Raw genomic sequence first — 24,158 nt, 5'->3', positions numbered from 1 at the left:
ATGCAATATAGTACAAAAATGTGAATTTAACACATTCATTGAGAAATTACAATCTAATAGGCCACGCCTTCCTAACACTTGAATAAACAAAGAGAAAATTATTAAACTAAAAATGTCCTGTGTGAGGAAATGTTATGTAGCTACAGAATAAATCGAAAAACCCTCTGCACTACTGAGGATAAAAAAGCAATACGTAAAGTGGTAGTGTGGCCTCTTCTTTAGTAAGTAATAGGAAATTGACTGGTATTATGAGAGGATATCAAAGATGTACACATGGCTGAATGTATGATTTTAATTAAAAAAATAACCTAATCACAATTAATTAAAAAGTATATAACTATTTATTACACAAGGGAAACGGTTGTGATATTGGAATTGCATGAAAACATCACCTGTTGTGACAACTTAATGTTTAGAATTAACAAAATATTATTTTTAAACAGTAAAATTTTATTTCGAACCTACTAAAAGGGATTGCCGTGTGACGATGCATAATATATATTGATATTAGTCAGCAAATTTTGTTGAAATTCGATACGTCAAGAAAAAACAATGAGAACGAATAGAACAGTAATCAATCACATAAGGAACACTTATGAAACAAAAAAATTGAGTTAAATTTGTGCAGAAAAATACAGTAAATTAACCATATAATGTTAATTTTATCAAAGTCAAACAAAAGAGTAAGTAGCAAAGAACCATAGAAAACTATGAACACGAGATAAAATAACTAGTTGTGAGCAAATACTTTTAGAACAGCATTTACCTATATGTCAACTTCTCAATGCCCCATACCTAGAATTTATGTTATAAATACATGATTAGCAGTAGAAATAAACTTAAAATTAGATATGAAAATAACAAGTAACTGATTATTTATCAATTGTAAATACACAATTGTGTATCAACCACTTACATATATGTTAATATTAAATAATCTCATATTTATAAATTTAATAAGAGACAAAATGATATATACATATGTATATATTAATTCATATTTAAGAAAAAGTAAGCAGACATGAACGTTGCGCAGTATTTGAGTATTTATAAAACCCGAAATTGAATGCGATTACAATTATATGGAATAAAAACCATTCCAATCGACGTGTGATTGACAATTTACTTCTTGTTTTTGAGCATTAGATGAGAAATCGATGTAGTCAAACATGATTCAAGCTATATTAAAAATACGGACAATACTCATTGCGATTAATAGAGTTATTCAAATTTCTTGTCCATACATCACTTTGATGATGTGAATGGTTTTGTATTAATTAAGGAGTTTTTGCTTCTAACGATAATACGATATCATTTTTAGTTAATTAAATACTGAGTATTTACGTAAAAATAACATAATCAGGACTTGATTTAAGGTGAACGACTCAGGGCTCCCGTGTTGTTTTTATGGGGATGTGATGAAAAAATAATGTAATATGTAGAATGAGAAATGTGTGGGTGAGTAAATAGTATAGTCAGAGAATATAGATTGTAAATAAAACGACCGTGAGGTGTGTGTGATGTTCAGTATTCGGACATTCAACAACTGCTTTATTCTCTGATGAAGGTATTGGTAAACCAGAACCTAACTGCTAATGTTGATACATATAGGAGAAACACCGAAAACTGTGGAATAGTCAAGAAAATGAAGTGTTCGAGGTCCGTAAGGGCCGAAAACTATTCATTATTTTGACTATTCCACAGTTTGAGGTGTTTCTCATACTTAAAACATGGCATCGAATGTCATTGGTACTCTCCACTATTACATGGGTATTGTTTAACTATTCCACAGCGTCAGGTAAACCCATATAAGACAATGAGATATGTTCATGATGCATTCCATTGCCTCACTAAGAGAGCATGCATCATGATTTGCATGAACTTCTTGAAATATTCATGCACAGGTACTATATGGTACTCACATTGAAACATTTGCTCAGTTTAGTTTTCATTTTTCAACATAGAAGACCATACATATGTAGCTCTGCATGCAGTCTTGAACACAGTAGTGATGATTTTTGGATATATATATGAGACACCTACCTATCAGGTTAACAGCTTTGATATTTGTATATGGATTACGGTATGTAGATAATAAGGAAAGTGTGTTTAATTACAAAATGTTTCTACCATATAGTGTCATAATTCGTGTAACATCAAAATGATTTTAAATCAATTTATCAAAATTTTATCAAAATCGCTACAAATCAAAATTTCTACATTGTGTCATAGTTTGAACTATATTGGGAAAATAAAGTTATTTGAATTTTTTTTATATATAAATACATATGATGTTCACGAATCATATTAAGTTTGTAGTATTTTATGAAAGTTTGATAAATCAATGCAAAAAAAGCATTCAATGAGATAAGAACAATATTAAGTAGAGATAATGTTCTATAATGTCACGTGACTGATAATGCTTTGACGACATTTCGTGTTGTGTGTAATCTATTATTATAATAATTGATGGTTTGCAATGTGATTAAATTCCACATAATAACTAAATAATAAAAAACACACACACACCTCCAAAAATATGAATATATTGTGACAACACGATGTTTTGTCAGCGGATTCAGTTATATCATATTTATGATAAGGATGTATCACTTACGGTTGATTGATAGAGAGATGCTACTACTGATAACTGATTACTCACGAGATCTGTTTATTGTGTAAAGATGTCAAGTAATCGATGTATTGAAGCACATGTTTCTGCTACAGAGTGCAGCCATTATTGTTATGACAGCTGCGGAGCTAGCCGATAGCTTATAATTAGTTTCGTATTTTGCATTACCAGTGCTTCCGGTTGTTGCAGACGATGTTTTGAACATGTGATGCGAAGGAAAAGTGAGTTATTAGAGTTATATTACGTGTATTAATGTTTATAGAAGACAAACATTGTTTTGTATGATTATTGATGTTGGTTAGAGATTATCCAGCGAGTGATCCAGCAATTTCCAGCGAATCCAGCGATCGCTCACGTGCTAATATTCTATAGATGACGTGATCTTTGAAACCAGTCAGTCTGCGTCTGTCTGTGTCCGAGGTCGGTTGTGTTTGTTGTTGTTAGTGTGTATCGATGGACAGAGAGGCGATTTCCTCAGTTCCTGAGTTTGTAATGTTTGTGTATCATGTTACATGTAGTTTATATATGTGGGAATGGAATTATGGGATTATTCATGTTAATTTTAGGAATTTATTTGGTACTGAGAAGCTGGAAATACTTTGTAAAGATGCATCTGTTACTGTTACGTTAGGCTCAGTTGTTATTGGATTAGATTTATTTATTGATGTGAAGTCTGGATTATAATGAAGAAGTCGATAGATAGTTGGAATGGAATCTTGAGTATGTTTGGAGATATGGTGAAATATTGCTGATATTGTGAACCTTTATTTAATGTATCTTATTAATAAATGTCTAAGTTTGTACCTGTATTTTGGAATCCTGGCTGTTTCTTGGAGGATTTTAGAACTATTCAGATGAAACCATGGTGTAACTAAGTCGTCAATGGTTAGGGTAGTTAGGCAAGAGTCTTCTACCCCTGAAATGCTTATGTGGCGGTAGCCGCGCTACCACTGGTTATTTTCAAGTCGGTTCAGGATATAGACTCCTGACCACTTGACCATCACAATATATATAAATAAATAAATTGCTATTCAATTCTTTAAAACTATTAGCACCACGGAATCAATTTCTTTTATCATGTCTAACGATTTTGTAACAGCTATTAAGTTGGTGTACAGCTGTAAAATGATCGGGTCGATGTGGTTTGTACAGGGTTAAATGCGACATCTGTCACTCAGCTGACAGACTATGTAGTAGAGCCGTAGATTTTTACTTTGGAGATCCGCGGTTCATGACACTTGACAGGGATAATGTGTAATTGTCTCTGTTCCTCTACATTTGCGCCCAACTCAAATGCCCACGGTGGTTGTATAACGGTATCGTATGTCTTTGAGTGCGAATATTGGCGGGATTGGACTGGGTCGATCATCGGTGACCAGGTAGCTCATTTGGTAGAGCAGTTCGAATCCTGATCTGGTCGCAACATTTCTCGTCTTCTGTTAAACAGTATTGAAGTCTGTCTTTTCCGATGAACATATACACTTAAGGATTCACCTCTTACTTCATTTAGTTTATGAGATGATAAACCCAATGGAGCACGAGGTAAATTGCGTAAACGATTTTCTCGTACATGTGTTATTTGTAAACACTGACACGCGATTTTGTGGAATGTCAAATGAAGTCCGCAAATGTTTACATGTATCCATACGCACCGAATCGGGTCACGTTCTGCACTCACTTTATTGGGAAATAAACAGATCTGTTCCAACATAGTTTATCGATACAGAAACAGTGGCAATTGTAAATATAGAACAATAAACTCCGCCACCTGGGCAGGAAAGCCGTTCGTCATAGTTTAGGTATCCTAGTGTTGGAATAGGAGACAATTCATCCAATTCCAAAATATATACTTACTTGGAAATGATTTGTTAATCTTACCAAATATCTTTTGGTGAATTACCTTGTAAATGCGGAGTTGCTGGATGTGAAGAATATTCGAGTGAACAAGAACGTTAATAGAAAAAAATCCGAATACGTTACCCGTAGATATGGAAACATTGGTATGTAACATTTGACCTCAAATTTTTAATTGCCATAATACCGTCAACAGAAAACATTTATATTTTTTTCTAATTGAAAATGAAATTGAACGAAAGTAATGAAAACCATCACAGAATCATACTTAGAAATAAACACATTTAGATCAAACCTAACTTAAGTAGTAGTATTCGTGTTATGCTAACGACCTATAGAAACGTAGATTTGAAACTAACATTAATTAAAGTTAAATTACTGAAAAGTATTTTTTTTTCTTTTTTTTTGTGCTATATGATATAACATCTTGACTATATTTATTGCGCCGAGTAATACAACAGTTCTACACCATGGTCACTTTATCGACGAAGTTTGTAAATAATCCAGTGACGTAGGAACACGTGATTGTAACGTATGCGTCACTTCCTTTGAAGTCTTTGAAAGTCACGTGACGGTCGGTAGTTTGTACAAGACGCACCAGGTCCGAAAAGCCTAGGTCAGTACCAACTGTCACTGTGTATCTTGGTAGAAGTTCAGCATGAACATTGAAGACACCATTCCATGTAAGGACGATAGCATCACCAAGTCTAGAAAGTGATGGACTGAGTCCTGAAAAAGTAATAAAAACTCATTGTATAAGCAAAATGTAGGGTGATGTGACAAACATCTATATAAAAATTGTAAAAAGATTATTGTAACTTTCAACAATTGGTAGAAAACTTAAATGATTTTAGTAATGTCGGAAACATTAAGTTCCGCGCGAGAACACACTAAATAATTTGTATGCTTTAAAGCATATTATCAGAATGATAGGAAATGTAATACAAAAATCCATTATGGCATTTGCCTTCCTGTAGACAAACTATTTTTTTACCTGTAAGAGTTGGTGGTGTCCTCGCAATCAGAAAGGTTCCATTGACTAGTTGGCAGAACATATTATCCTGACCACACGCCTGAATCTCCACGGTATAAATACCATCTTGATCTGGCAGGACATAGTCTAACGAAGCATAATTACGAAGCTCAGTATTTTCCCATTGCGTTAAAATATTAGCCCCTCGACGGATTCTGTAAGAATTGCCATTTATTCCTGAAGTGTCATGGGGAATTTCCCAGGAAAACATCACACCGGAAGATGATTGAATTACCGGTAGTCCAGAAGATGTTGCCAGAGCGGTGTCAAAAGAAATTCTTGCATCGCTGACATTGGGGGCAAATAAAGTTACAGTTTCAGGCCCTACCAAGGTGGACTCTTGTAGATTCGCAATATTAAAACATGTGATACGTGCAGAGATATCAGTGCCATGGTCTATCACCAGAAACGGTGTCTCGAGTTCTGTTTCGCTGTTACCATAGTGTAACATCCGGGTTGCTTTGTTTTTACCTGTAATGTATTACAAAATACGTGTAATTCTTCTGAAACACTCGAAATAAGTTAATGAATGAATATCAGTTCATTCCAAGTTTTACATTACGGAGCATTTTACATTTACATCAAATTTACTTACTTATCTCACAAGAACAGGCAACTTCAGAACTTTCATCTTCAATGACCTCCCACCTGACCTTGACTTTGGTTAGAATTCGATCTCCAAAATCTTTGTAGGTTATGCTCATAGATGCGTTTGCTATGGATGGTGGTGTGTGGTCCATCAGCAGAGAGCTTGAGTAAAAATGACTCCACGTGCCGGCTTGGTTTACTGCAGTAACTGTTACGTGTACGGCTTGTCCATGAGGTGCCTCAACCGGAAGTAGTATATTATAGGACGCGGGAACACGTTTTAGCGGATGTAATTGGAACCCACCTTTCGATGTTCCTGCCCCAACATAGATTTCCCTCATTCCACTCTCCAGGTCCATGATATCAGTGTTGATGTTGAGTTCTGTGAGCGACACCTGGTGGACTGCGACTACATCATCCGTAAGACCTGTTTCTGTGATATTGTCGGATACTGACAAAGTGACATCTACTGTTGTGTTTATAGGTATGTCATACGCAAGTACAGATAATGAGCGGTTACCATCATAAAACGGGGAGGTGACAAGAGAAATAGCTGCCGAATATATACCACCTATTTCTAATGATACGGAGTGGATCTGTTTCTTGTTTTCAAAGGAAACTTCAAACTCATTAAATGAAGTCATATTCGATAAGGCAATATATAACTTGTACACAGTTGGACCTGGATGTCCTAGATATTTTGTCCAGCACACAGTACCGTTTACAGATGTTATGTTGTCTACTTCCGACACCGAACTGATCTTAACATGGACAGGTGGTGTAGAATCAAGCAAGGCAGGAGGGGAATACACGATGTTACTCTCAAAACCTGCAGAATCTTTGGCTTTTACTGCAAATCTAAACCATTGTCCAGTAACGAGAGATGTGTTGTAAAACACAAATGAAGTCTGAAAACCTATATCTGCAAATTCCAGTCCAATGTTGTCCTTTAATAAGCCTTGGTCTAGTATTTCATAGGCGACTGAAAATCGAGTTATTGCCGAATGTCGGTCGTGGAATCCGCGGAAGGATACCCCGATATCTCGAGAGTTGTGTACATGGGCGTTATGGTAACGGTCAGTATTGTATACAATGCCTGCGTATGGATGTTCGTTGTCTACTACAAAGCCGTCCGAGACAAGCTTTTGTTGTATCCCTACATTGTTTATACACGTGACCGTAACGTAATACTTTGTGCCTGGTGAGAGAGACAAATCACTCCATGACATCAATGTGTTAAGTCCAATGTTCATATTAGATACCAGATCATCACCTGGAAAAAATATTGAATTCATGTTGATTCATCACAGGTTTTTCGAATTTCTATTGCCTGGTCTAAAGTGAAATATTATATAACCATATCGCTGAAGTAAAATATATTTGACTCTATCTACAAATATATATGTAACATTAAAATGTGCCTATTTAAATACAAGTTAGTCACAGTAAACATTTCCTACATCATCAGTGTTAATCTATTATATCACCAAATATACATACTGTTTAATATATTTATCACCATGTCGCTATCAATGTGGGAATCACAAGATTAAAAATGACGATTTAAAGAGTTACAGTAAATAAGAATATTGATAATATCTTTCCTCATCAGGGAGTTACTTCCCCTACCATGTATAAAATTATGTTCCATGCTTATTTTGTTTATGACACCTGAATACGGCAAATGACCAATATGTGATATTCCGTATTTGCTTATTACAGAGTTAGCTTCCTTGAGGGGAGGTATTGATTGTTACGTCATTATTTTGTGAGCGCAATTCAAGTCATTTTCTCCGAAACGTATGACTTAACGCTCTTAAAAACATGACGCCACAATCAATACCTACCCGCAAGTGCCGATAACTCTGTAATATTCAAATTCGGAATACCTGGTATCCAGTACTATTCCTATTTTAATATATTTTTGTCAATAAAAAATATAAAACTTGAAATTTAATGCAAAATCGGTATACAGACCTCCCGGTATGGTGCCCAATGCCACCTGGTAGCTATGGATACCACTCTGGGGATCGGTAAACACTCCCGTCCAACAGGAGCTGATCGTGGCCAAGGTCGAGGTAAAGTCAACATCACGGGAACATGTCTTGTTGGAGTTCTCAATGATATATTTACCCCTCCTTACAGACGGAGCAGTGTTGTCTATATGGACCGGATGTGACGTAAATACAGTATAGTGTGACGTAGATGTCCACGATCTGACGTAGACTACATACTTTGTGTCGTGAAGAAGTGATTTTCCTCCGCGCAAGCAATAAGTAACAGACGTTTTCTGACCAACGTCGTACCACAGATTTTCCAACAGTGGGTCAAATATCCCTGTTCCAACAGCCATTCCTTGCTGCCCCATGCTCCATTCCATTCGCTTTATGACATGTTTCTGTGTCCCTGACACAGTCCAAGCAGCGGAAATACAAGCAGACGAAGTCAAACCTCTTGATCGTTGTATTTACCATCATGTTGAATATTGATATTCATATCAAAGTCATCCGTGTAATTACTTTCCGTACAATCGACATCAACTTCCACCGAGTGACATTTCTGAGATATAACAGCACATGTGCAATCCTTATTGCAATATGCCGCATCACAGGAATGTTTTAAGATTTCCAAATAACCAAATGTGTTTTTATTGTCTGATGCTATAACCGTAACTGTAACCCTGCCGATACTACTAAACAAACCAGCATTATTATCCGCCCATACTGACAATACCATCTGTTGTCCAGAATGCAATCGTCCATTAAGAGTCAACTGAAACTTCTCTGAGTCATCGTCAGATTCACATGAAATGAAAGTAAGGATCCCATCACTTATCTCCGACCCACTGTATGTATTCCCTACGGTAACGTAGTAAGTCCTGATTCCTGATTCGAGGTCTTTGAACCCATACAGTGTCAGGTTCACAAAGGATTTTGTTTGGTTTGCGTTAGGAGACAGGTGCCATGGTATAGGTGCTATGATCCCTCCCTGATGAGGAGGGGTTGGGTCGATAAGTAATCCATTCGATGTAGACGATGTACACAGTCCGGCTTCATTGCACGCTGTCACAACAGCAGTGTAAGTATCTCCAGGCCTCAAAGGGTGTTTAGGGTCTAAAGTAATTATGTGACTTGTCTCTCCAGATAAATAAACATTTTCTATAGGTGTGTGTCCATCAGCATGAGCTCTCATTCTTATAATCTGCTTCACAATAGGACTGTCTTGGTCCTCAAATTTCCAGTTCACCATCACCACTGTGGGATCAATCTGTACTGTTACATTTGTGTTTTCTCTACCTAGAACAGGGAGAGATAACACTACTGGGGGCGTAGTATCGACTATAAAGGTGTCTGAAACACACCTAGTGGACATGTCTAGTGGGTTGTTAGCTCTAACCTCTACACTGAGTAACACACGTTCTGGTAAGGTGACAGGAAGTGTGACTGTGTTGGAGAGAAACACATTGGTAAATGTTAGGATATCACAGTCGCTGTTATTTGTGTGTCTGACGCATACTTCGTAATTTTGTATTTTAGATTCTACGTCTACGAATCCAAACCATTGCATCTGAATTGAGTCCCTGAAATAGAACAAGACAAATTGCACTCATAAACTTGAAGTGTGGTAGAAGAAACGTAACATTGAAATTTCTATTTCAAGGTGGAAAAGTTTTTATCAAATTTGAATATACACAAAATGACAACTTACGAATGCGGCCAGAACCTTGAGTGATGGCCATCGATACCAACATGGACGATCCCCGGAAGTGGCGGTGAATTGTCAGTGATAAAGCCGTTTGATGATACAGATGTACAGAGACCAGCTCCGTTACACGCTTGAACTGTACAGTAGTAGGTCATTCCTGGTATAAAGTTAGATATCCATTGACTTTCTGAAAACAGGAAAAATAGTTCGTGGCAACATGTTAGTTGATTATATCGCTTTCATATATAACAACGAATAAGATAAAACTAATTTTCAATTCGATTTTTCTGACACTTTCATTGAAACTAATTTTCTAGTTTTCCTGTATGCAACAGCTGGTTAGTGATGTTGCTATATTCCATATATTGTGTCTTTATTCCGTGTACAAAGTATGACATGCTTTGATTCGATTCGCTGTTGATTCAGGACGACGTTACCTGTTCTGAACCTGACGAAAAATTTATTTAACTAAGTGAGAGTGTTGGCTTCTTAAGTATCAAAACCAATAAAGTATCCCCATGAAAGAAAGCGATTCCGTTTACTAGTTACTAGAATGTAAAATGTCTTACTTACATACTGACTGGGTCCACGATAAACACATTAGTAACATAATAATACTAGCATTTGTAATAATATTACATTTGAAGTTTTCACCTGTTTTTGTTCCGGTGAAGGACAATGGTTTGACGTCATCCAGGAGAGGGGATGTCCCCAGTCCCGCCGAGTAATACTTGATACCCGAGTGGGGGTCACTAAAACCAGACCAGTGACAGCCAGTGTGTGTTGTGTTTGGTTGAAAGTCGACGTCCACCTAAAATTATTTTGTTTTCATTTAAATATTGATAAGAATATTGGAACGAAGTTGAAACTCGATCTAGGTACATTTTTTTCAAAAATTGACGCAAGGGTCATTATTCAAAAGACAATTATGACTTTAGAATCTATAACTTTTGGCTACATTTATACAATGGTCTGAGTGTGAAATAACACGGTGTATTTTGCTAGAGATAATCTGCGTATAACGAGCATTTCAATTGGTTTATACCTTTCTATCAGTCTATAAAGGAACACATGGCGTCGCAGTATGTAACGACGCTTATGATTGAACTAGATGATTTCTTAGGAACAAAGGGTCCTAAAATGAATTCGAAACTTTAAAATGTTTACATTTGAGTGAACTGTCACCATAAACCCCTTGTCGTGTATCTACAGAACATACAAATCTATTCCTTAAGTAATTGAAATTGGACATTAGTTATCAATTGCTTTCATTACCATTTATGGACTTTATACAAATAACGGCGAAAGCTATTACGTGTGCGCCTCAATGAATTCATCAGATTTATAGTTGCGTCGACAAACAAGCAGAATACCTGTCTTTTGTTTATCAAAGAATTTAATACAAACAAATGTGGACAGTGTTTTGATCTTTATTTTAAGGTCACAACAGGTGGAAATCGGAATGTTTGTGTTTTCTGATATCGTTCATGACATATAAGTTTCCAAAAATGAAAATGAGGATGTTTAATTTCCTTATATCGTTTATAATATGTCACTTTCCAGCATTAAAGCTGCCTGTTTGGAAACAATAAAACAAACATATTGCCATGAAAGTGCATTCACAACAACTAATGACGTTTGCAATAAAAGTAGGAAAATTCTGGATATTTCCCTTTATTTTGATTTTTTTGATAACAGGGGAAATTCTATATAACATGAAGACTAACCCAGATGTTAATATATTTACCTCCAGAAGACCATCCCTGACAATTCCCTCTACCGGAGCGGATCGGTCCACCACAAACTCATCAGAAGCAGTCACGGACGAGAGTCCTGCTCCATTCGTCACCTTTAACAAACAGATATCAACTTGCTCATTGAACACTGTCATTCATTTGAAAATAAGAGAACAAAATAAAGACGTATATTAGTGAAAAATGTATTTAAATATTAGACCCTGTTTAAACAAGTGATATTTTGTATGCCTATAATCATATCAAAGCCTATGTGTATGTTAAGTTTTCTCTTTTTGTTTTGTTTTGAAGAAGTATCCCACTTCCAACACCAGTTGTTACGTTTTTGCGCTCTGTGCTTTAATCTGAAGAAGTATCCAACTTCAGACACCAGTTGTTACGTTTTCACTCTTCGTGTAACCAAAGTATAAATAAAGTTCAAGTTCAGGTTGTCAGGCGCCGATGAAAAATATTAAACAAAGTCCTTTTATGAGATATGTTTCCATTTATTCAAGTTGTATCAAATCAAGCAAAAGTTCAGGGTTTTCACTCAACAGCAACAACTATCAAACGTAAGCTAATTCTTTTAATCAACTGTCCGACTTATCTAAACTCACTACAAACTAATCACTAAATACTATCATCTGACTGTCCAATGGCATCAGCTGTACCTCTCGGCTGACTCTCAACTAACTGTCCAACTGCTCGTCAAACTCCAAAGAACTACAGCTATACCTCTCAACTCACTTTCCACGAACTGCCAACTAACTGCTCGGCAAAACTCTAAAGAACTCCGAAGAAATACAGCTATACCTCTCGGCTAACTCCAACCTAACTGCCCAACTGCTCGTCAAAACTCTAAAGAACTCCAAAGAAATACAGCTATACCTCTCGGCTAACTCCAACCTAACTGCCCAACTCCAAGTGTCCCCTTCTCTTTTACCGACTCTAATTTACATCTCTATTCTTAGACAACTATTATTAGCTAGATACTCTATTCTAAGGATACTTATTTATAAAATGCTATTCTTAACTAAACAATCTAAACTAAGGATATATATTTATAGGATGGCTATGAATACACATGCATACCTAAAATAGAATGGCCCCTGAACTCTTTGTGACCCTGGCCAAAATTAGACCTAGCACATAGATACCATAACTAAAGATAGAACAATACTGGATATGCAAATTAAAGACTGTCCCATGCACCACATCTCTATCTGCTGCTAAAGATAGGCGGTCGGAATCACCACAGAGCAGAAGTATATAAATAACTCCAAAACTAAGACAAGGAAATCCCCTATCCATTCTTAGCTCAATGACCGACCCTTGCTACAGACAGCTCATTAGTTAGGCTCTATAGATACACAATTACTGACCCCTTTATTTACATATCATCTCCACTACAGTGCCCTAATGTTCTCACCACCATTACTACATCATTAGCGCTCTCAGACTGACCACAGCCCTTTCTAGTCTACAAATGGCTCGGTTTACAGCTGGCGTTGACCATAACCGCCATCTCTATTTAACCCCTGCTGGTCTGCTGACCCAATAACTACAAACTAATTGGACATGCTAATTGTTACACCAAATTAATGATCCTAGTGATCTAATCTACCTGTCATAGAGACTAACAAACTAAAACTACTTAAAACTACAATTATACTCAACCTTTATACACTAAAAACGCCACACTATCTCCTGCCTGCTTTGAGCTCCTGCGAACTCTTTGAAAACCAACTATAAATCCAGAGAATTTGATATAAGGTTTACACTTATAAATCCCAAGCTAAGGTAATATTGTCAAGTTCATCACTGTAACGTTATCCTGAATTCCCGAATAAAAATGAAAAACACATGCTCTTATTTCAACTGTCAAGTTCATTACTGCCATTTAATTCTTATTTCATCACTGCAACGTAATCCTGGATGGCCGAATAAAAATGAAAAACACATGCACTTATTGTTATTGTCAAGTTCATCACTGCAAATTCGATTTATTATGCGAATAAAAATCTGACATCGGATTTTCGGTGGGCAAGCCAGTTCTTGGACGTGTTCTTACCAGGCTGTAGATTTATTTGTGGTTTGGACATTAGCTGAGTTTTGCTTCCTTTGTTGTTTATTCTGGACCATTTGTTTAGTCATAACAGGGTCAGATGGTTTGGTGTTGAACCCGTGTAGGCAATGACTTGGATGTTGACATCCCAGCCCAGCAGGAAATGAAGAATTAGAGGTTGACTCTTAGCAGAATATGATGACTTATTTGTTGAAGTTTTGGTCCCGGCGTTGCAATTCCAGTAGAAGACGATTGTTTAGGCTTCGTTATCCCTGTAGAATAGGATGAAGTGGACGTTGAATTTCCAGAAGAAGGTTTTGTTATCGAAGACGAATATGATCGATGTAGACGTTGGCAATCCGGGAGAATCATATATCCAATGAGGCAACATTTGAATTCCAGAAAAATAGCCACTTTTACTCTGCTGTATAAACAAATATAGCCACATAAACACATCAGTATAACACTTTTATAATAGACTTCGGTTACTGAATTTCTTAATAATTTTTCTTCCATCCATAATCACATACATCTTCACCTTCACATGAAGATATTTTTATCAGAACTTTACACACTGATCAGATCAACTACTATTGATGTATTCACGGGATTTTCTGACACTTCCTGTAAACTCGCGGTAAACATATATCCCAGCTTTAACCAGAATCATCCAGGAATAACACAATCCAACGCTTGAAGGAAAACTCAGAAAACGTTATATTTTCTCCTTATTAATATGAAGACACTGATTTTTTTAAAAAAAACCATATTTAAGGTATTTCACTTTCGAAAATATATTTTCCACTAGGTATAAACTTGATACTATATTAAAACTAACCACACATTTTAGTAACTATTATTTCAACGATAAATCCTTGGCGATTTACCACTACTTTTCCAACACTTTCCTGGAATCACACAATTACTAGAACAGAGATTATTTCCCAGACACATATGTATATTTGGAACATAACCTTCCTTACAATTACTACTTTCTCTTTCTTATGTAAAACTATTTTTTCCTCGAGAAACACGGATTTCAAATAAATTTGAACACATTTTCCTTTTAACTTAAAGCCTACGGCACACAATTATTTCTTTCTTCTCCAAATCTTTAATCGGATAATTCATTCCCTAGTCGACGGTGATGCAGAGAGCTGTAAAGTTGTGGTCTCCACCAACTGCCAAATACTTTTCATTAATTCCGGAGGTATTGACGACTTTTGACCGGTTTCTGTTATTTTTTTTTTAAGTCCGGTTAACACCTTTTGAATATCTCGTTGAATGTTTTCTGCAAGAGCCCTCTGGTAGTTGAGAGAGGTGCTCTCACTCCTTTTGATTTGTTCTTGTAGTTGGCGATGTTGTTCATGAAACGTTCTCCCTTGTGTTTCGATTTCTTTTCAATTTCAGTTAGTCGACCGTTGACGTCGTTTAAAAAACCGACCAAACTTTCAGCAGTAGTATTCGGTGATTGTTGTACTGCTGGCTGTTGTGTAGTTGGGTCTGGTAACGCCGTGCAGAAATAGACCTCCGACACCGGTGAATAGGGAGTTATGTCAACTTCATCTTGTACTGGAGTTCCAAAATCGCGCTCTATAACTCGAAAGGTTGGATTGTATAAGTAGATGTTGATCCGTCTGTAATTTTATGAAAACTAAATACCTCCCATACGTGACAGTCACTTATATGTTGAATTTTGGTGTTCGTCAAAAGTTTCGTCAAAGGCTTTCTTTCCATGACGGTTATCAGATTTATCTAGTGAAGACTCATTATTTCTATCTGAACTGCTTGGATAATGTCCATTGTCACTAATGGCGTTACAATTAACCCTAAACTGACCAGACCCTTATCAATTCATGTGTCCACTGAGTCTTTGAATCGGAGAAATCTGTTTCTTCAAAATTAATGGTTACTTTCTAAACACTGGGCTATTTAAGATAGACGGACCTATTGGCAAAGACAGTCTATAGGGTTCACTGATAACAACCCCAAAACGCATCAGTCTACAGGCAACTGGACTTTTTCTAAAGGCGTCCTTTAGGAACAGACATCAATTATCCAGTTACAATTAAAACCCAATAAACAAATCACAAACAAATGATTTCATCTTGTCCTTCAAACCACAGTGACAAAATTTCAAACTCCAACTTCTAACCTTTTCTAAAAGTTCAACAAAACCTAGATCTCTCGATACCACGTACCTGTTAAAGAAAACGACCTCAAAAATCTTTAATTTTGCATCAACAAACTACACATAACTACATCAGAAAATTCTATATACACAAAACCTATATACATCTACATGTATTGGCGATCTCCTGCCTAGAGTAGACTACCTCTCCAGTAGTTCTATTCCAAACCTATAACCATGTACTAAATCACACAATAACAAAGTCCATGCCAAACACTGTCAAGATATATTTTCTATTTTGAAATCACATCAAAATAAGGTACAACCGGACAATACTCAGTCAACATTTACATGTTCACCGTTTTAAAATCCCATTAAAACTCACATTAGAACTGGACAATATATCAGTATTTCCAAGTTTTATCCGTACCACCTCACTGCATGTTTTGAAATCCCACCAAAACTATCAAATAACAAGCGAATTAATTTCTCTATAATAAGGTACAACTAGACAATACTCCCTCAACATTTCCACGTTCACCGTTTTAAAATCCCATTAAAACTCACACCAGAACTGGAAAATGCATCAGTATTTCTAAGTTTTCTCTGTACCACATCACTTTTTTGAAATTCCATCAAAACCATCTAATAATGAGCGAATAAACTTCCATAGTCCTTATATATTCCAGTCGTTTGGGCTTTGTACAGTCCTGTAGTTGACATTATTATTTTCCAGGATCACACTGTTGTTCAGATGAATTACTAATGACAGCATTCAGGGAGACAAGCACAAAGTTCTCTGTAAAGTCACTTTTTCTAGAACTGTCATGTACATCGTTTTTATCATCTTTCCTACATACAATGCATTGGTTGTTCACTAATGACACAAATTGTCCAATTAATAGGAGATAATTCAGGAGTCCACACATCATTTTGTATCAGTCAGCAACACCAGTAATTCAGTTTCTCACATAAAATAGGACAGGCACGTGTTAAAGTCTTAATCCCACTTCTGGACACCACTTGTTGAGTTTTCTCTTTTTGTTTTGTTTTGAAGAAGTATCCCACTTCTGACACCAGTTGTTACGTTTTTGCGCTCTGTGCTTTAATCTGAAGAAGTATCCCACTTCTGACACCAGTTGTTACGTTTTCACTCTTCGTGTAACCAAAGTATAAATAAAGTTCAAGTTCAAGTTGTCAGGCGCCGATGAAAAATATTAAACAAAGTCCTTTTATGAGATATGTTTCCATTTATTCAAGTTGTATCAAATCAAGCAAAAGTTCAGGGTTTTCACTCAACAGCAACAACTATAAACGTAAGCTAATTCTTTTAATCAACTGTCCGACTTATCTAAACTCACTACAAACTAATCACTAAATACTATCATCTGACTGTCCAATGACATCAGCTGTACCTCTCGGCTGACTCTCAACTAACTGTCCAACTGCTCGTCAAACTCCAAAGAACTACAGCTATACCTCTCGACTCACTTTCCACGACCTGCCAACTAACTGCTCGGCAAAACTCTATAGAACTCCAAAGAAATACAGCTATACCTCTCGGCTAACTCGAACCTAACTGCCCATCTGCTCGTCAAAACTCTAAAGAACTCCAAAGAAATACAGCTATACCTCTCGGCTAACTCCAACCTAACTGCCCAACTCCAAGTGTCCCCTTCTCTTTTACCGACTCTAATTTACATCTCTATTCTTAGACTACTATTATTAGCTAGATACTCTATTCTAAGGATACTTATTTATAAAATGCTATTCTTAACTAAACAATCTAAACTAAGGATATATATTTATAGGATGGCTATGAATACATATGCATACCTAAAATAGAATGGCCCCTGAACTCTTTGTGACCCTGGCCAAAATTAGACCTAGCACATAGATACCATAACTAAAGATAGAACAATACTGGATATGCAAATTAAAGACTGTCCCATGCACCACATCTCTATCTGCTGCTAAAGATAGGCGGTCGGAATCACCAGAGAGCAGAAGTATATAAATAACTCCAAAACTAAGACAAGGAAATCCCCTATCCATTCTTAGCTCAATGACCGACCCTTGCTACAGACAGCTCATTAGTTAGGCTCTATAGATACACAATTACTGACCCCTTTATTTACATATCATCTCCACTACAGTGCCCTAATGTTCTCACCACCATTACTACATCATTAGCGCTCTCAGACTGACCACAGCCCTTTCTAGTCTACAAATGGCTCGGTTTACAGCTGGCGTTGACCATAACCGCCATCTCTATTTAACCCCTGCTGGTCTGCTGACCCAATAACTACAAACTAATTGGACATGCTAATTGTTACACCAAATTAATGATCCTAGTGATCTAATCTACCTGTCATAGAGACTAACAAACTAAAACTACTTAAAACTACAATTATACTCAACCTTTATACACTAAAAACGCCACATGTACTTGGATATAAGATTGTATATATCAGGGCAAATATTATGTATAGGAATGCAAATAATCACTAGCTTAAACAATGGCTAAGTAAGTCAAGAGAACATAATCAATAATGTAAATATTCTTAGGTACGTTTAAGCAACAGAAGCAGTCAGAAAGATTTAAATACAAGTTACTTACAAGCAGGATAACATAGTATCTGTGGCCATCATGAAGTGTCTCGAGGTCGGACAAAGAAGCGAATTCTCCAGAACAATCCCGATAGTCGATTACATCAGGCTGATGTTTAGACGATCCTACACCCAGACGAGTTTTAGAAATTCCACTCTCGTTATCTCGAACTCCGGTCCAGTGGATGGTGATCTCCTCAGACACGATGTCTGAGGGTTTTAAATAGGTCCCGACCGATATGGTGCCGGTAACTGGGGGAGTGTTATCAAACATTACTCCGTTCGACACGGCGGTGGTATGATGGCCAACGTGGTCAAATGCTTAAATGAAATTGAAAATTCATTACAATAGGTGAGCGTGTTTGAATATTGAAAGTATTAAAATAATGTGTACGATATAGTTATGATATTTTGACATGTCATTCGCAAGAGGGATTCGATTATAAAGAATAAGTGCATCACAAAAATATATATCTCAAAATTCAACGACGGGAATATTACAAAAACAAAAACAAAATGAATAAATAATAAAATAAAAATATGTTTTTGTTATTGAATTGAAAACAACGCGATACTGAATTATTTACAAACATAAGTTTCGCTTATCTATCAATACTTCGACTGTAGAACCGACATGAGTCAAGACTACTTACCTGTAACTGTAACGTAGTACGTCACCCCCGGAGTAAGTGTCGGGTTTTGGAGTCTAGCGGAGTGATAGAGACCGACGTCAGTTTCAGGTAGAACATCCTGAGCGTACGGATTACTTCCTAGGGGTACAAACGTTATCATATAATTTAAAATAACAATACTTTCCTGTCATGGTATGGTTACTTAACGCTAACAAGATATACTGATGCTATATAATCATGTAGCGTCTACGGCCAGTATAAAACTGTAAATGACTAAAATTGTATGTGTTCAATAATAAAAAGGCGGTAGAATGTAAAGGGAAAGATTTATCAAAAATTAAAATATCATGCCCAATTCCATTGTTTATATAAGATACAATAAAATATGTTTAAATCAATGTCATTTTTGTGTTCTCTTTAGAAGAATAAGCGATTATTTTCTAACAAAAAGGACATTTGATAAATTGTTTGGTAAATGATTTGTTCCAATCCTATTACTATTCTTAATGGCAAAATGTATGTTTAAAGTAACCAGCATGGTAAAACATAGGAAAATACCGACAACGATTCCATAATATCGCCAATATCCTTTGACTTACCGACGGAATATGTAAACCTTGCTATCGAGGATGGATATCCCAAAGTTCTATATCCATCGAAATCCTGGAATCCGTCCCAATGTATTATTAGACTTGACGCCTGAGTGATGAAGCCATTATCGGATGTGAATATGACATCGCCGACAGCAGGTGGGGTTATATCAACTACAAACCCGTTCCCACACGTTTGTACAGGCGGTATACCATCCTCAACTATTGTGGTGACGGCGCATATATAGTAAACAATCTCAACATCTAGATGGATTCCCTGGAAGGCAGATAATCCCCCGATAGTTTCTACAGTCGCTACACAATCAGGGTTTACCTCGCATGGCTGGGTGAAATTGTACTTGTTCCTCAGAAGATACCACGTGATTGCTCTGTCGCCCATTCCAAGAATAATTCCGCCAGGTCGGAAAGACTTACCAGTGAAGTCAAGTTCTGACCCGTGAAGCCACGCAAGCTTGTCCCCAATGTTAGAGGCGTAGAACAATTCTGTGTTGTGTCTAATGTCGTCTGAGTCAGAGTCTACCTCGTAGAGTTGGTGTTTATCAAACACGTTAGGATCTTCCGTTACAATGAGTGGACCACACCTGCTCCCCATGGAGCCTTCAGGACAAAAAACCTCGACACAAGTCTGCATCTTCACATGTGGGTACAGGGGCAGCTTCTGGCATGTCGATAACTAAAACATGGAAAGAAGTATTCTAAGGAAATTTACCTAAATGTGGCAGCCTTAACTTTTAAATTCAAATTGGTTACTAGATAGATATAATAATGTCAGAAACGCGAGGCTCATTTTAAATTTTTGTTCGAAACATATGCAGATGATATTTAACGGACATGATTCCATTCTCACTTGACATTTTCGCAGGCGTCTGAAATAATTGCTCGGGTTAATTAGTATGCGATATTAATATGTATGGTAACATAAGGATAACATAGACCTTTAACATACCTCTACTGTAGTGCTATTGGATTCAATGATATACAAATTCCAATCAATTAACTGTATCTTCAAATCTTTGTCCTGGAAAATTCCCCAACGAATAGCAACACTTTTGTCCATTACAGTAATCCTGGAACACATTCGTAAGTGAAATGCTTGAACTCTATTAATCCTGAATTTATAAAAAAAATTGTTACATAATTGTTTATCATTTTCCGTAACTAAGGGATTGCAAAATCACTGCACTCTTTCCATGCAGACAGCATTTCTTGATAAAATATGGGAATGGTTGCTAATTGCCTAATATCATAATTACAGTACACGTATATCCGATATGAAATATTTACATGTATCAATCCAGAGCGTATGCATATTTTCATTATAATACATTAGTCTCAAAACGAATTTTATTCTAAAGGATTTTTGCTTTAAATCTATATAAGGGACCTGCAAATCACCCATTCGTTTATCGCCAATAGTGTTTTATATGACACGAGATGTGATTTATATCGCCACAAAAAATCAATACACATATTCTTTAGTTTAGTTTTGATAGCATCCGGTATACTCGTTACTGCAAGCGTATACCAACATTTAGATAACATTAACAACGATATAACTGTCGCCCTACCATGAATCGTCAAATTTCTTTATGACCATAACTGTAATAGCTTCTTAATGGAATCAATCTTTTTGTTCCAATTTAGTTCATTACATAATATTTTATTAGGACCCAAATGTACACCAAGAATTAATATTACATCTTTTAACAATTTAATCTGAAACACCCTAGATTAATTTCCCGATATTTCAGCATTACCAATACATAATAATTCAGTCTTTAATTTGTTAACTTTTGCACCAGAAGATCGACTGTAGGTATCTAAAACTTTGATAACTTCCGGTATCGATTTGTTATCAGAAAGCGTCAACGTGGTATCATCCGCGTGTTGAAATATTTTCGAAACCATGTTAGACATAGGGATAGGTATACCACAAATATCATCATTTCTAATAATTGTTTGCTCAAGAGGCTCAGCAACCTGGACATAAAGTAACGCAGAAATAGTATAACCCTGCCTTACTGAATTTTTGATTGAAAAAAATGGTTAATGTAGAACAAACAACTTTGAAAATCACACAATGACATCACATTAAAAATAGACTAGTATCTCAAAAACCTGGTAACTCTGATACGCTGCAGGCTGAAATATCGTCAAATAGATATTAAACAATGTATTGAAGCATTGTTCACCATCATTCTAAGTCTATGAGATAAATGCTAGATAAAAATATGCCACAAAAATAGCATTGAAAAAATGAAATAAGCGAAAAAATACCAAACTCATGATACAGGTCAGAATAATTCGAACAAAATGGCATTGTGTGTTTTTCAGATAATATGCGAGTGCATGTGCCCCTTTGTTTACCTATATTCATTACAAAGTATGTACACGACACTTGAAAAACATCGTCGCCATATTTGAAAACAAATATACTGTCAAAGTCCAAACAAAAACCTTGACTACCAACAAACTGAACATACAATCGTCACGAACATCACATAAGTTAATACAACCTATTTACAAAACAGAAATACGCTTCACTTAAATCTCCTGTTCAACAGTTGACTTCTTGGGACGTAAACTTCTGCTTGAAGTACTTTCGGTTTCATCTTCACCACTTTCTGCCGGAAACCACAAACAAATATTACTACGCAGAAAATAATGTGATAAACAATTAGTTTATTTCGCACTCATGAGAAATATATCTGTAATATTTTGTTTTTGTTCCTATTTAACTTAAGAAACAAAAACATTTTATGCAAACTATTCTTTTAAACAATTAGATATGAATTTGTGTATTTGCTATTTTCTTCGGAGCACTCACTTCCGGAATGGCGTTATATCGACGACCACAAATGTTTACATGTGTTCTTGAAGTCTCTTGAAAGATCGACAGCGAATCAGTAAGTAATTTTGTTTTAATTGCATTTAAAGCTTAGAATAGTTATGTAAACATGTACTTTATTTAAGGTTCCATCTAATGTAAAAGTTCACATGAAAGTAGCCAGACATTAATTTCCGTTTTTCTTCTTAAGCACATATCATTTTACAATAAAATTCTCATACAATATTTATGCAGTTGAGTTGATTATTTCCCCATTATTAGCAGAACGCAAAAATTGTGCTTTAGTATGACAAGTCACTATTTTTAATGAAGGCACTGTAGAAATACAGACCCTAGTAAACAAAAAATACAGTATGTTTATCATAAATAAGAAATGGTTTTTTCTGACAAAAATGAATTATATGCTTCCACAGGGAGGGCAACCGGAAGGGGAATAACATAGTAAAGCAGTAATAAGGACGGAGTTTGTGTATGTTCTTCCATGTGTTCTTCGTAATGGAGGCGGCCATATTGTTTTCATGCTTTCGTGATATACCGGTCAATTAATAACACAATATATCATAATCTTACATCGTATATCTCCAAAACGGGCTCCAATAACTATATATAACTTTCGCTTATTACAAAGAACTTACCAAAACAATTGATCGTGCTTTGGCAATATATTCGTTGATGGATATGTAGTGCAACCGATTCCAAACCGAAAGTAGCGTTGTATGATATATTCATACGCGCCAAAGTAGTGTTTGAATTTTATAGGTAATCTCAAATATTGAAAATTTTCATAAGTTAAATAGGTTGTATAAACTACAAAACCTATATTTGAATTATATCAAACCTGTAACAGTTCAATACCCGAGTGTTTAATGAAGGTGTATTTTGTTGTAGTAACTTCCGGTTTTATGTCAATCAGAGACTTCACGTGAAGTGAATGAAAAGATTTAAGACCACAAGAAATAAAAAAAAAGAAACAGGTAAATGCATATGTCAATATTTTGTTTGACTCTCTTCATGATATAATTGATACTTTTGGTAGCGATCATAAACAGTATTCTAACAGAATACCTGTAAAAGTATGCCATGTCGACATAGACATCGACATGACAGTTTGTGTGTCGGACATCAATTTTAAAACTTTTCGAAATACATTGTATTTATTTTTTATTTCATTCTGCTGAACTTCATTTCTTCAGTATTTAACATAGTATGTAGGTTCTTATACTTGAAAATTATATGAATTAAAAGTTCACTTGGAGAAATTCAATGTATGGAGGTACGTAAATGACACGTGGGTACTGGAAGTATTGCCATTATTGTTTTATTGAATACTAGTGAAGAAAATTGCAGCAAAGAAAAAACGTTCCCGAATCTTTGCTAAAAATCACATAAACCTGGTATAATTTCATTAACAATCACGAAAGTAAAACTAGCAAAGCAGTTTTTACACAAATGCAAATAACAGAACTCTGTGTATGTGTCCAGAATTATTCAAAATGGAAAACGACTTATTCTGAAAATAAGGTAAACCTTTCTCCATGAATTAAGTCCTCAAGGATACAGAGTTGTATATTTGGAGTAATTACTAATGCATATATCTGAAATACCTCGCATGTATGCCAATGTCCAAAAGCTATACAGTTATCCTGTAACGGTCAGTCACCAATTCTGATGTCCAACGACATTACAAATTTAGAACTTGCGTCTATCATACGTGCA

General features: G+C 35.9%; 1 protein-coding gene across 1 annotated transcript; it reads right to left on the bottom strand.

Moving 5' to 3' along the window:
- Nucleotides 1-4,051: 4,051 nt before the first annotated feature.
- LOC138330738 (uncharacterized) lies at nt 4,052-20,640 on the bottom strand. The gene is made up of 12 exons (XM_069278261.1): nt 20,541-20,640; nt 19,583-20,267; nt 19,005-19,121; nt 18,362-18,672; nt 11,560-11,661; nt 10,467-10,623; nt 9,816-9,999; nt 8,559-9,687; nt 8,085-8,523; nt 6,115-7,380; nt 5,481-5,990; nt 4,052-5,215 (listed from the first exon to the last, which is right to left on the bottom strand). The coding sequence occupies exons 2-12, from the start codon at nt 20,223-20,225 to the stop codon at nt 4,950-4,952; spliced, it is 5,124 nt and encodes a 1,707-aa protein (XP_069134362.1). The 5' UTR covers nt 20,226-20,267; nt 20,541-20,640; the 3' UTR covers nt 4,052-4,949.
- Between the last annotated feature and the right edge of the window lie 3,518 nt (nt 20,641-24,158).

The sequence above is a fragment of the Argopecten irradians genome, chromosome 9 (assembly GCF_041381155.1).
Source record: "Argopecten irradians isolate NY chromosome 9, Ai_NY, whole genome shotgun sequence".
NCBI classification, from domain to species: Eukaryota; Metazoa; Mollusca; class Bivalvia; order Pectinida; family Pectinidae; genus Argopecten; species Argopecten irradians.
The sequence above is the reverse complement of the archived record's forward strand: the minus strand, read 5'-3'. Positions and strand labels throughout refer to the sequence as shown.

Excerpts from the sequence above, each read along its gene's own strand:
- LOC138330738 (XM_069278261.1), bottom strand. The coding sequence starts at position 20,225 with ATGCAGACTTGTGTCGAGGTTTTTTGTCCTGAAGGCTCCATGGGGAGC. Across the intron at positions 8,524-8,558 it reads GTAAATACAACGATCAAGAG|ACTGTGTCAGGGACACAGAA; the intron begins GTTTGACTTCGT and ends TCCGCTGCTTGG. Across the intron at positions 5,991-6,114 it reads TGCCTGTTCTTGTGAGATAA|GTAAAAACAAAGCAACCCGG; the intron begins GTAAGTAAATTT and ends AATACATTACAG.